The sequence below is a fragment of the Littorina saxatilis genome, linkage group LG14 (genome assembly GCF_037325665.1).
Source record: "Littorina saxatilis isolate snail1 linkage group LG14, US_GU_Lsax_2.0, whole genome shotgun sequence".
Lineage (NCBI taxonomy): Eukaryota > Metazoa > Mollusca > Gastropoda > Littorinimorpha > Littorinidae > Littorina > Littorina saxatilis.
The window spans coordinates 43,014,690-43,028,070 of NC_090258.1; the positions used below are offsets into that span (position 1 = coordinate 43,014,690).

A 13,381-nucleotide genomic window follows, 5' to 3' on the forward strand; every position below is an offset into this window, starting at 1 on the left:
CGTCAAATTCGTAGTGTCCATATACTCTTTTCATGTGTTGTTTTGTTCTCGTCTTTGTTTGCAACGACAGATTGTAAGACTAGGCAATGCCTAAAATCTCCATCCTTCTGTAATAAAGTTTAATCAATCAATCAATCAAGCTCTCTCTCTCTCTCTCTCTCTCTCTCTCTCTCTCTCTCTCTCTCTCTCTCTCTCTCTCTCTCATTTACTTTGTCTTTCTTTTGCGATTATTTGTTAGATTTACTTGCACACGTGTGTGTGCGTGTGTGTGTGTGTGTGTGTGTGTGTGTGTGGGTGCGTGTGTGTATGTGTGCGTTACTGTGTGTGTATGTGTGCGTTAGTGTTTGTGTGCGTTTGTGTGTATATGTGTGTGTGTCAAAGTCAGCAAAGTTGGTCCCTGCGCTGCTGTCACCTCTACCCCCACCCCGTTTTCCCTCCACCCCCTCTCGTCTTCATGCGAGCAGGAGGTTGAAACCGTCGTGCTGAAAGTGTGCCGTGGATGTCCCAGATCTCCTGGGAACGCAACTTTGTCGCCACTTTTTGTTCCAGCAGACGTAGCAACAGTTGAGACCTACATCCGTTATTCTCTTTTTAATGTGCCTATAAGTAATGTAGCAAGAAGATACTCTGGCATTCCGGCTCTTCGTGGAGCAAAGCAGAAGAAGAAAAATAAGCAGCAGCAGAAGAAGAAGAAGCAAGAGTTCTCCACTCGGACGATCCTCTGACCATGGCGTCGACTCGATTCCGGATGATCAGCGTTGCACTGTTTGTGATGGCGTTAAGCGGTGAGTATCACAGGGGGCAAGAACAAATAAACATTAATAATAAATACATGAAAAATAATAATAATAATTGTCAGTAAGTACTGGTGTCACATGACCGATGTGAACCAGTTGATTGGCTAATGGCGATGCTCAAGAACTGTTAGCGCACCATGACAATCACACAGAGTGTATTCATATGCATGTGCACCTTCTTTCCATCTGAGAAGATTCTTCGCATCCTTTATTTTAATTAAATGCAGCTTATCATCACCACATTACCAAATGATGATTCAGCATACAATTCCCAGCTGCTAAGAGAAAACACAAGTGTTATTCTGATAAAGTACCAGCTAGACCAGCATTTGAAAGTCGACTGATTCGATCGACTTGGTCATACGTAGCAGACGACACGGGAACGCGACTGCATCAGATGAATGGTTTCCGCATAATTATTTCAAGGCGGCAACAACTATTGAAATTGAAAACGTGTAGGGTTCAGAACGTTCTTACCTTGTAATAGATTTAGGACAAACAAAAATATATATATTGGTTTAGGACTTTAGGGTAACCCGATCGACTCTATTTTTTTCTCTACGACCCTAAAACTTTTTTTTCATTTCTCAAAAAAAGAGAAAACTTTTGGAACATTTTGCGAACAATACCGAGATTAAGGGAAGTAACCTTCTTTGAAATCGACTAAATTAAAACACAAAAAAAGCCGACCTACCGACCCTACTTTTCGGGGGTCATGTTACCCAGGTAAACCAACACATTTTTTGTTTGGCCTAATAGACTTAATTGGTACCAGCCTCCCTCATGAGTGCAGCTGCAACATGAGAAATTTACTTTTGGTAATGCGCGTCAAGCTTGTCAAGTTCAGTGCACGAGGTATTTGCATTCGACCTGTTGGATGTAATCTCAAGCAGCTCATTGGAGGACGCATTTAAATCAAAGTAAGATTGACAAACACGGGCAAATGCCAACTGGTATCTTGCAATAACTGACCAATAATTGTGCGTCAAGTTCTGCAGTACTGCGACAATATCATAAATGACTTGCGCTTATATCCTGAGCATTTATCATAATTCAAATAACGTGTATTTGAATATTTTACTCCCCAATAAACCTGGATAAATGGAATTAATTTGCTGTGAAACGTGATGAGATACTGCCACAGACTAAAAAATGTGAACAAACTGAGAAATAAAAAGAAGTTTAGACAATTGAAATTCCTTCGTATACTGACATTTACTTTGGACCAGTTTACAATTACGTGCTACATTCGTTAGATTCTCTTTGTACATTTCTCCTCAACGACGTTGAATGCATTCTGTTTGGGGAAAAGTATAACAATGTTCACCTTCCTTTATAAACCATGGCTTCATATTTGTTAATATACAGGTCCATGGGGGGGACTGATAAATGTCATGGCTTCATGTTTGTTAATATACAGGTCCATGGGGGGGACTGATAAATGTCATGGCTTCATATTTGTTAATATACAGGTCCATGGGTGGGACTGATAAATGTCATGGCTTCATATTTGTTAATATACAGGTCCATGGGGGGGACTGATAAATGTCATGGCTTCATGTTTGTTAATATACAGGTCCATGGGGGGGACTGATAAATGTCATGGCTTCATATTTGTTAATATACAGGTCCATGGGGGGGGACTGATAAATGTCATGGCTTCATATTTGTTAATATACAGGTCCATGGGGGGGGGGGGGGACTGATAAATGTCATGGCTTCATATTTGTTAATATACAGGTCCAAGGGGGGGGGGGGGGACTGATAAATGTCATGGCTTCATATTTGTTAATATACAGGTCCATGGGGGGGACTGATAAATGTCATGGCTTCATATTTGTTAATATACAGGTCCATGGGGGGGACTGATAAATGTCATGGCTTCATGTTTGTTAATATACAGGTCCATGGGGGGGACTGATAAATGGCAGGAATCCTCAAGCAAAACAACAAGTCGCGTAAGGCGAAAATACAACATTTAGTCAAGCTGTCGAACTCACAGAATGAAACTGAACGCAATGCAAGTTTTCAGCAAGACCGTATACTCGTAGCATCGTCAGTCCACCGCTCGTGGCAAAGGCAGTGAAATTGACAAGAAGAGCGGGGTAGTAGTTGCGCTGAGAAGGATAGCACGCTTTTCTGTACCTCTCTTCGTTTTAACTTTCTGAGCGTGTTTTTAATCCAAACATATCATATCTATATGTTTTTGGAATCAGGAACCGACAAGGAATAAGATGATTTTTTTTTAAATTGATTTCGAAAATTTAATTTTGATCATAATTTTTATATTTTTAATTTTCAGAGCTTGTTTTTAATCCGAATATAACATATTTATATGTTTTTGGAATCAGAAAATGATGAAAAATAAGATGAACGTAAATTTGGATCGTTTTATAAAACAATTAATTTTTTTACAATTTTCAGATTTGTAATGACCAAAGTCATTAATTAATTTTTAAGCCACCAAGCTCAAATGCAATACCAAAGTCCGGCCTTCGTCAAAGATTGCTTGGCCAAAATTTCAATCAATTTTATTGAAAAATGAGGGTGTGACAGTGCCGCCTCAACTTTTACAAAAAACCGGATATGACGTCATCAAAAGTATTTATCGAAAAAAAGAAAAACAAGTCCGGGGATATCATTCCCAGGAACTCTCATGTCAAATTTCATAAAGATCGGTCCAGTAGTTTGGTCTGAATCGCTCTACACACACACGCACAGACACACACACACACACACACACACACACACACACACACACACACACATACACCACGACCCTCGTCTCGATTCCCCCTCTATGTTAAAACATTTAGTCAAAACTTGACTAAATGTAAAAAAAACTTGACTAAATGTAAAAAGAGGCCATAATGGAATACGGATTTCCGGCATATAGCGGATGAATCCCACCATTGCAGGCCCAACTCAAAGAGACGTCTGAATGTATGAAATATGTCAAGACTTGGAATTGTCCAAAATTGTCTACATCATACAAAAAAGGGGTTCGTCATCGGCATACAACAGCAGTTGTATATAGGACCGTGATTGGTGATACCTCAAAATATAAATAGGCTGATAGGAACCCTCATCATCATCAGAAAGAAACATGGCGATAACAAAATCCATTGGCGAGAATGAACAATATTGACGAATACCTGTTTCCACAGGTAAATTATTTTTTAAATACTCTGATATTCATCCTGTGTACTTGATACAGATCTGACTGTTATCGATCAGAAGTGAAGCCCTTCTCTTAAATTGGTCTCCAAAACAAAATGTATCAAAATCAAACACACACAAAATAGTTGGACATGTTATGAAAAGCACGTCGAATCTTCAGGCGTGTCAACTGCAATATTTCCTCATATCTATGGTATCGTCAATAAATCTCATCATTGTACTATTTTTCTACCCTTCATAAAACCAACCTGATTTCATGAAATCTACCACAAACTTCAGTGGAAAATTGCTTTGCAAAACATTTGATAGTTTTAGTTAGTCAGATTCTCCAGTTCTTGGTCTCATCCCGGACGTCCACCCTATGACATGACTATACACTCAGAACGCCTGAGCCAAAGCATATAAGTAGCCTGCTGACAACCAAAATTGTGAAATTTTGAAAAAATATTGTATTTTGAAAAAAATATTGTAAAAAAACTAGTACATGTGGAGATTTACTTTTTGCACACAATTAAAGAAAGATCTTTCATTGTTTCAGAAATGTACTTTGTATTTGTCAAAAGGCTTGTTGTGTTTGTGTGGTATGCTATTGAAAATGTCAATAAATAGCCTGCTGACAACCAAAATTGGGAAATTTTGAAAAAAATATTGTATTTTGAAAAAAATATTGTAAAAAAACTAGTACATGTGGAGACTTACTTTTTGCACACAATTAAAGAAAGATCTTTCATTGTTTCAGAAATGTACTTTGTATTTGTCAAAAGGCTTGTTGTGTTTGTGTGGTATGCTATTGAAAATGTCAACAATTTAAATTAAAAAAAGTCCAGAGGCACCACATAAATACTACAGACATGTTTGAAAATATGCACAAAATGTTGTTAGTGAATACTCAAAAAAGATATTACTAACCTGAATGAGACAATGAGATGACTGGGTGATGACTATGATGAATATATCCATGTAGAAGAAAAGAAACACTTGCTGTCACAGTATTTACAGTGCCACACTTGGAAGCACAGCTCAACGCAAAACGCCACACCACATTCCAGGCACCAGAATCGAGTCCCATTGCGTTGGGTTTTATCCATAGAAGAAAAGAAACACTTGCTGTCACAGTATTTACAGTTTTTGTATAAATGACTTGTTTAGAACTCGGTTTATGCACGGAGAACATCCTTCTTTGTGTGCCACACTTCGAAGCACGGCTCAACACAAAGCGCCACAGCCATGTGGCCACAGCACATTCCCGGCACCAGAATCGCGTCCGTCCGCTTGCATTGGGTTTTGGCCAAAGTAGCATTGACACCTCGAGCTCTTGATTTGGCTAACTCATTCACCCTCATCACTCACTTATTCATCCATCACAACAACACTGTTTGATGCACACACTGCCTGCCTTCCGCACGCCGCTTCGCTTCGCAACAACAACACTGACAACTCGCGACATTTTGGAATCCTAAATATGAAACTAAGGCATGGGTTGGTGCCGTCAATGACCTGTAGTATCCAAACTAACCAATGAAATCAACTGTTCTGGGAGTTATTTGTCGCGTATGATAATGCAGCCGACCTCTGAACCTATCACGTGGGTTTTCGTATGGAAAATCCCCAGCGTGGTATTTTCCACCTCCAACGCCACTATTATGGCGGTGTGTGGCGAAGTGACTCACGCACCTAACGCACGGATTCTGGCGGCGTGCTGACAACGGCATGATCAGTCAACGCAAGTCTCGTAAGGCGAAAATACAACATTTAGTCAAGTAACTGTCGAACTCACAGAATGAAACTGAACGCAATGCAACGCAGCAAGACCGTATACTCGTAGCATCGTCAGTCCACCGCTCATGGCAAAGGCAGTGAAATTGACAAGAAGAGCGGGGTAGTACTTGCGCTGAGAAGGATAGCACGCTTTTCTGTACCTCTCTTCGTTTTAACTTGCTGAGCGTGTTTTCAATCCAAACATATCATATCTATATGTTTTTGGAATCAGGAACCGACAAGGAATAAGATGAAAGTGTTTTTAAATTGATTTCGAAAATTTAGTTTTGATCATAATTTTTATATTTTTAATTTTCAGAGCTTGTTTTTAATCCAAATATAACATATTTATATGTTTTTGGAATCAGAAAATGATGGAAAATAAGATGAACGTAAATTTGGATCGTTTTATAAAAAAAATTTTTTTTTTACAATGTTCAGATTTTTAAGGACCAAAGTCATTATTTAATTTTTAAGCCACCAAGCTGAAATGCAATACCGAAGTCCGGGCTTTTTCGAAGATTACTTGACCAACATTTCAACCAATTTGGTTGAAAAATGAGAGCGTGACAGTGCCGCCTCAACTTTCACGAAAAGCCGGATATGACGTCATCAAAGGTATATATCAAAAAAATGAAAAACAAGTCGCGTAAGGCGAAAATACAACATTTAGTCAAGTAGCTGTCGAACTCACAGAATGAAACTGAACGCAATGCAACGCAGCAAGACCGTATACTCGTAGCATCGTCAGTCCACCGCGCACGGCAAAGGCAGTGAAATTGACAAGAAGAGCGGGGTAGTACTTGCGCTGAGAAGGATAGCACGCTTTTCTGTACCTCTCTTCGTTTTAACTTTCTGAGCGTGTTTTTAATCCAAACATATCATATCTATATGTTTTTGGAATCAGGAACCGACAAGGAATAAGATGAAGGTGTTTTTAAATTGATTTGGACAACTTAATTTTGATAATAATTTTTATATTTTTAATTTTCAGAGCTTGTTTTTAATCCAAATATAACATATTTATATGTTTTTGGAATCAGAAAATGATGGAAAATAAGATGAACGTAAATTTGGATCGTTTTATAAAAAAATAATTATTTTACAATTTTCAGATTTTTAATGACCAAACTCACTCATTAGTTTTTAAGCCACCAAGCTGAAATGCAATACCAAACCCCGGCCTTCGTCGAAGATTACTTGACCAAAATTTCAACCAATTTGGTTGAAAAATGAGAGCGTGACAGTGCCGCCTCAACTTTCACGAAAAGCCGGATATGACGTCATCAAAGACATTTATTGAAAAAATGAAAAAAACGTATGGGGATTTCATACCCAGGAACTCTTATGTCAAATTTCATAAAGATCGGTCCAGTAGTTTAGTCTGAATCGCTCTACACACACACACAGACAGACACACACAGAGACAGACAGACACATACACACACGCACATACACCACGACCCTCGTCTCGATTCCCCCCTCTACGTTAAAACATTTAGTCAAAACTTGACTAAATGTAAAAACGTCTGGGGATATCATACCCAGGAACTCTCATGTCAAATTTCATAAAGAACGGTCCAGTAGTAGTCTGAATCGCTCTACACACACACACAGACAGACACACACACACACACACACATACACCACGACCCTCGTCTCGATTCCCCCCTCTATGTTAAAACATTTAGTCAAAACTTGACAAAATGTAAAAATCAAAAAACAAGAAAGGTAGGTAGTTTGAACGTTTGTTATTGACAAAACAATACGTTACATTCAAAAATATATCGACCCAACGGTCTTTACAGTGCACAGACAAACATTGAGTAACACGAACTTAGCTTGGTCGAATGTTTCGGCCGCTTGTTGGGAAAATCCCAAGCCAATGAATGATTATATGACGAAATGAATTTTGAAGTTTTTGGATTTAATGAATTAAGGTCAGGACAGTTTGTTTTTGACTGGTCGACAATTCGCCATCAACAAATGATGACAAATATACCATGCTGTGAATACATGTCATTTTTTGGGAGTAAATAAAACACGTGTTCACTATGCAGTGTTGGAGGCGATCCAGTGGGACATAGCCTCTCCAAACAAGACAACAACCATGACGGCATGTGTAGGAGGAAGGGCCGCCATACCTTGGGTTTTCACGGCGGAAAATGGCGAGACTATTGCCAGCCTAGCCTGGTCGTTTAAGGTGAGCAGTCACACGCGCGATGACATCGTAAGAGCCTATTAATACGTTTGATGGGGTATCAGGACTTTTATTAAATTAAAGTAAAACATGTGCCATATGGTTGGGAAACAGACGCAATTGTCAAATCAAGTTTATGCAACATTTGGCAATTAAGTAGAATCCACTTAGATTTAAAATTTTGGGAATCTGGTTTACAAACGATCTACAGAGTATTGAAGAATTTAATTTGTGAGAAGTTTAGTGAAATTAAGGCTTTATATAAAAAAAATGGTTGAAAAGACAACTTACCCCTCTTGGCAGGGTTGCTATTTTGAAATCTTTGATATTGTCAATGCTGCCAAACCCACCTGACCAAATGTTTGATTTGATTCAGAAAACAGCATTTGAATTTATATGGGCCAATAAAAGATAGAATTATCAGGAGAAAAAAAACAGTTGTTCGAACAATTGCAAAGGGAGGGCTAGGAGTACCAAATGTTAAAAAGTATATTTCGGCTTTGAAACCGATTTGGATAAGAACATTGCATAATTGAAATGACAGATGATAAAAAAATATATAATACTTTTATTATAGTTTTTGGAATGATGTTTCTTCAGCCCAAACAGAATTTGGCAGTTAAACTAGTTGTGAAAGTTCTCAAGAAATATTGGCAGAGCCAAATTTTTATTATGAGAATGTTAAAATCGGAAAGGCAACTTTTTTTGGGTAGAAAACTTGGTTTGAAAAAGGTGTATATTGTATAAAGCACATGATGTCAGCTGATGGAACCTTTTGTCATACAGAGCCTTTAAAACAAAATACGATTTAAACACAGATTTTATTACATTTACCGGCTGTGTACACGCACTAAACAAAAAATTAGAACTGCTAAAACAAAACATGTTCTGCATGCCAGTAGAAAGAACAATCTAATCTGCATCTAAATCAGTCTGTTTTGTTGACGTATCTTGTCTAACAATGACATCATGGCATGCTCATGGTGTAGGTGACATTCTTCCGAGAAGCCGTAAAAGGCGGTTTTTGAGTCCGTTTTAGTGGGTAATGAGACAAGAAAGGTACAGTTCACTAACTCCTCAACCCTTGCCTCCACACTTTCGGTGATTTGTGCTTACGGGCGGGGATGGTGGTGATGTGTCAGTGCTTACCCTACTTGACCTTTCTGCAGCGTTCGACACGATTGATCATGTCACGCTTCTGCATAGACTTCAGACTCTGTACGGCATCTCCGGTCCACCGCTGGCATGGCTCGAGTCCTATCTCATTGGCAGGACTCAGGCTGTGCTTGTCGATGACCAGATGTCTGCCTCAGCCCCACTTTCTTTCGGCGTTCCTCAAGGTTCAGTACTCTGTCCCATCCTTTTCATCATGTACACTAAGCCCCTCTCCACACTGATTCAAAACCATTCTGTCTTAAATCAGTCTTTTGCTGATGACACCCAACTGTATAAACCCAGTCCCCCTGCAGAGACACATTCCGCCATCCAGACCATTCAGACATGCATCACTGATGTTAAATCTTGGATGATCGATAACAAACTTAAGCTGAATGATGATAAGACTGAAGTCTTACTGTGCAAAAAGGAGAACACTACTTTTCCCTCTCCCCAACCCGTTTCTGTTCAAGTAGGCGACACCGACATTCTTTTCTCCTCATCAGCTAGAAACCTTGGATTCACCCTTTCATCTCTGTAGAGCAGCTTATTTTGAGCTTCGTAAGATCAGCACCATTCGCCACACACTCTCCTCTCAAACAACTAACACTCTTGTCTGTGCCTTTGTTCTTTCTAAACTCGACTACTGCAACTCTCTTCTCTGTCCTCTGTGTCTCCTGCATAAACTACAAAAAGTCCAAAACTCGGCAGCACGCCTCATTCTGAAAGCACGAAAACGAGATCACGCAACAACACTTCTTCACACACTGCACTGGTTACCTATTCAAGCCCGCATTGACTACTTTCTTTCTTTATTTATTTGGTGTTTAACGTCGTTTTCAACCACGAAGGTTATATCGCGACGAGGGAAAGGGGGGAGATGGGATAGGGGAAAGGGGGGAGATTGGATAGAGCCACTTGTTAAGTGTTTCTTGTTCACAAAAGCACTAATCAAAAAATTGCTCCAGGGGCTTGCAACGTAGTACAATATATGACCTTACTGGGAGAATGCAAGTTTCCAGTACAAAGGACTAAACATTTCTTACATACTGCTTGACTAAAATCTTTACAAACATTGACTATATTCTATACAAGAACCACTTAACAAGGGTTAAAGGAGAAACAGAATCCGTTAGTCGCCTCATACGACATGCGGGGTGCAGAGAAATAAGGATGTGGAAAAGAAGACTTTTGGTAAGTGAAATAAAGGTGATGGATCCAGTCAGGTAGAAATAAGACAACAAGAAAAGAATTGGAAAACTGCAGGGAATAGTAGGGAGAGTTTTCTTGGAAGGAAATATAGGTGAAAGGACTGGTAAGGCAGAAATAAGACAAAAGAAGAGAAGAAACAGAACCGTTAGTCGCCTCTTACGACATGCTGGTTAGCATCGGGTAAATTCTTTCTAGTCCCAACCAATATGGGACTCCCCCTAACCCGCGGGGGGTCGCATTGACTACAAACTGTCCACCCTCTGCTTTAACTTCTTTTCTGGCTCGCCTCCTGCTTATTTCTCTGAACTCCTCACCGTCTATTCTCCAGCAAGACAACTCCGTGCCTCTTCTGACTGTCGCATCCTCACCATTCCACACACCAAAACCAAAACATACGGACAACGCACTTTTACTTTCTGCGCACCCACACACTGGAATTCTCTCCCCTTTCACATCCGCCACTCTCAGTCACCCCAAGCATTCAAACGAGCACTTAAAACGCACCTCTTCAAGAAATACAACCCCTGATTTTGTTTTCTCAGTCCATCAGTAGGCTACATGTAGTGTATTTGTTGTTTTAGTGATAATGTGATAATGTGTATACATATTTAGGGCTCTTTTTCCGTATTAATAACATGTTTTGTTTGATTAAGGGTATTCAGCTGGTATTTCCTTGTTTTTACTACCTATTTTATTCATGTTTTTATTACTTAATTAGTGGAAGAATCTGTTGTAATGTATGTTTGATGGTATATGCTTTTAATCAAGCGTTGCTGACTATGAATGTAGATGTAAATGCTTGTATAACTGTGTTTGAATTTTAAATGTGTCAAGCGCAAAGAGCATAATTGTAAAGTTATGATGTTGCGCTATATAAATGCTCATTTATTATTATTATTATTAAATAGCTCAGTCGGTAGCGGCGCTGGCTTCAAAACCCGTTGTCGCTATCGGCATGAGTTCGATCCCATAGTTCGGCAAGAGATTTATTTCCCAGGGTCAACTTTTGTGCAGACTCTCCTCGGTTCCCGAACACGGGCCCCCGTGTGCAGGGCGCACGATAAAGATCCCAAGCTCACAGCAAAAGTCTCAGGGCTTGGAAACATGAAAACGGGCATGCGGGGAATTTAAAAAAAAACTATCGGGTATCGCTGTACTGTACTGTATGGCAGCTCGCTTTGCCATGTGAACAAGCAGCCCGAACTGTCCTGGGGGTAACCTCACTGGACTATATAAAATATTATCATATCCTTATACATGTCGTAAAGTACATTAGCTCAATCAATCAATCAATATGAGGCTTATATCGCGCGTATTCCGTGGGTACAGTTCTAAGCGCAGGGATTTTTATTTTATTTTTATTTTTTATTAGCTACATTATGTCTGCTGTTATTGACATGCCAGAAAGAGTTCTTAAATTGACGGTAGGTTTTTGCTGACTCATCGAAAATAAATGTGTTGTTAAATTTAAGAACAAGAACAGATGCGCCACTGTTCTTGTTTCAGGCCGACAAATTGACTTAAATGTTTGGATATGGCTTAACTTTACTTGTTTGATTCTAATAAAATGTTTGGCGATCTATATAGATGTCTGCTTAAAGCTCTAACTCCGTCTCACAGTAGTTCTCCATAACTGTCACGAAATAACCAGTTCTAACATTATGGAACACACGTACAATAGCATTTAACAACATTGAATGACACAATTTGCTTGAATTGCTATTTAACATGTGTAAACCACACCCCTGTTGTTTTAAACTAAATTGTATTCAAAACTCATTACATGAAACAATTGAAAATATACAACTAGGTCACGCACTCTCGTCGCGATATAACCTTCGTGGTTGAAAACGACGTTAAACACCAAATAAAGAAAAGAAAAGAAAGTCACGCACTCAAGCAAATGCTTATTTTGCGTGACCCAAACAATGCTAAATTAAACACATTTTCATGACAATTATTTACTAGCAGAACAAATTGTGGCAATAGGGGATGGTGAACTAAGTCAAAACAACGGAATCTAAAGAGGAGAAAATAACTTACACCCAAATTGCTTTAATTTTGTATATAAATCACACCCACCCGTTCTCGTGTTAAATCATATCATGAAATAAACCAGACAATATTTTTCCGCAGGCACCCGGCGAGAAAAAGAAGCAAATTGGAGCGGTCATCAACGGAAATTTCTACACGACGGACAATATAAAGTTTGGTTTTCTACCCAACGCCGGACTGACCTTGTATGACACCGGACCTCAGGATTCTGGCGACTATTCTGTACAAATTGGTGTTCTGGGGAAGGACTTTTCTCCTGAGTCAGCTGAGAGGACGATTACACTGTCCGTTACCGGTAATTGTCTGTTTTATGTGACGGCTTTCCATTATGAGCATCATCTACCATTTAAGTAATGGCGAAGGGCAGACGTGCCATTCAACATGATAACTACTATCAATCTACTTGCATAATTGTCTGTGCAAACACATAATGATTTTAAAAACAACTAAGATTATATTTATTCAAATTAATATGAATTTTTTGTAACATCATGTGCCATGAACAATTCAATGAATAAAGCGTTCGTTCGTACGTAGTTTACAAATAACTGTGGTAGTGGTCAGATTCCTTATCAAAGTCAATGTTCCTTGCAGACACGCCCCCATTTACTACAGATGGCGACCTACACGTCACACTGAGTGACGCGGTTCGTGATGACGTCACAAAGGACTGGACAGTGCAGCTACACTGTGGTCAATTTTCTGATCGTGGTCATCCCCCTGTTGGTGTCGTCTGGACGGTCAGTGTGTGTATGTGTGTGTGTATGGGTGAGTGTGTGTGTGTGTGTGTGTGTGTGTGTGTGTGTGTGTGTGTGTGTGTGTGTGTGTGTGTGTGTGTGTGTGTGTGTGTGTGTACCTGGCCTGTCTGTCTGTCTCTATGTCTGCATAACATGTGGTCACACAGTGGTGTTACTACCGTGGCATGTGGTCACACAGTGGTGTTACTACCGTGGCATGTAGTTTACACAGTGGACACACAGCACGATCGACCTCCCGCGATAGAACATCAACGTATTTTTAGATG

General features: G+C 39.5%; 1 protein-coding gene across 1 annotated transcript in view; it reads left to right on the forward strand.

The window, feature by feature from the left end:
* Positions 1 to 562: 562 nt before the first annotated feature.
* Positions 563 to 13,381, forward strand: part of LOC138946612 (uncharacterized) — a 15,722-nt gene continuing 2,903 nt past the window's right edge. The window contains exons 1-4 of the mRNA XM_070318056.1: positions 563 to 785; positions 7,796 to 7,938; positions 12,439 to 12,652; positions 12,952 to 13,097. Coding sequence (XP_070174157.1) covers positions 728 to 785; positions 7,796 to 7,938; positions 12,439 to 12,652; positions 12,952 to 13,097 — 561 coding nt within the window. The 5' untranslated portion in view covers positions 563 to 727. The remainder of the gene's footprint in view (positions 786 to 7,795; positions 7,939 to 12,438; positions 12,653 to 12,951; positions 13,098 to 13,381) is intronic.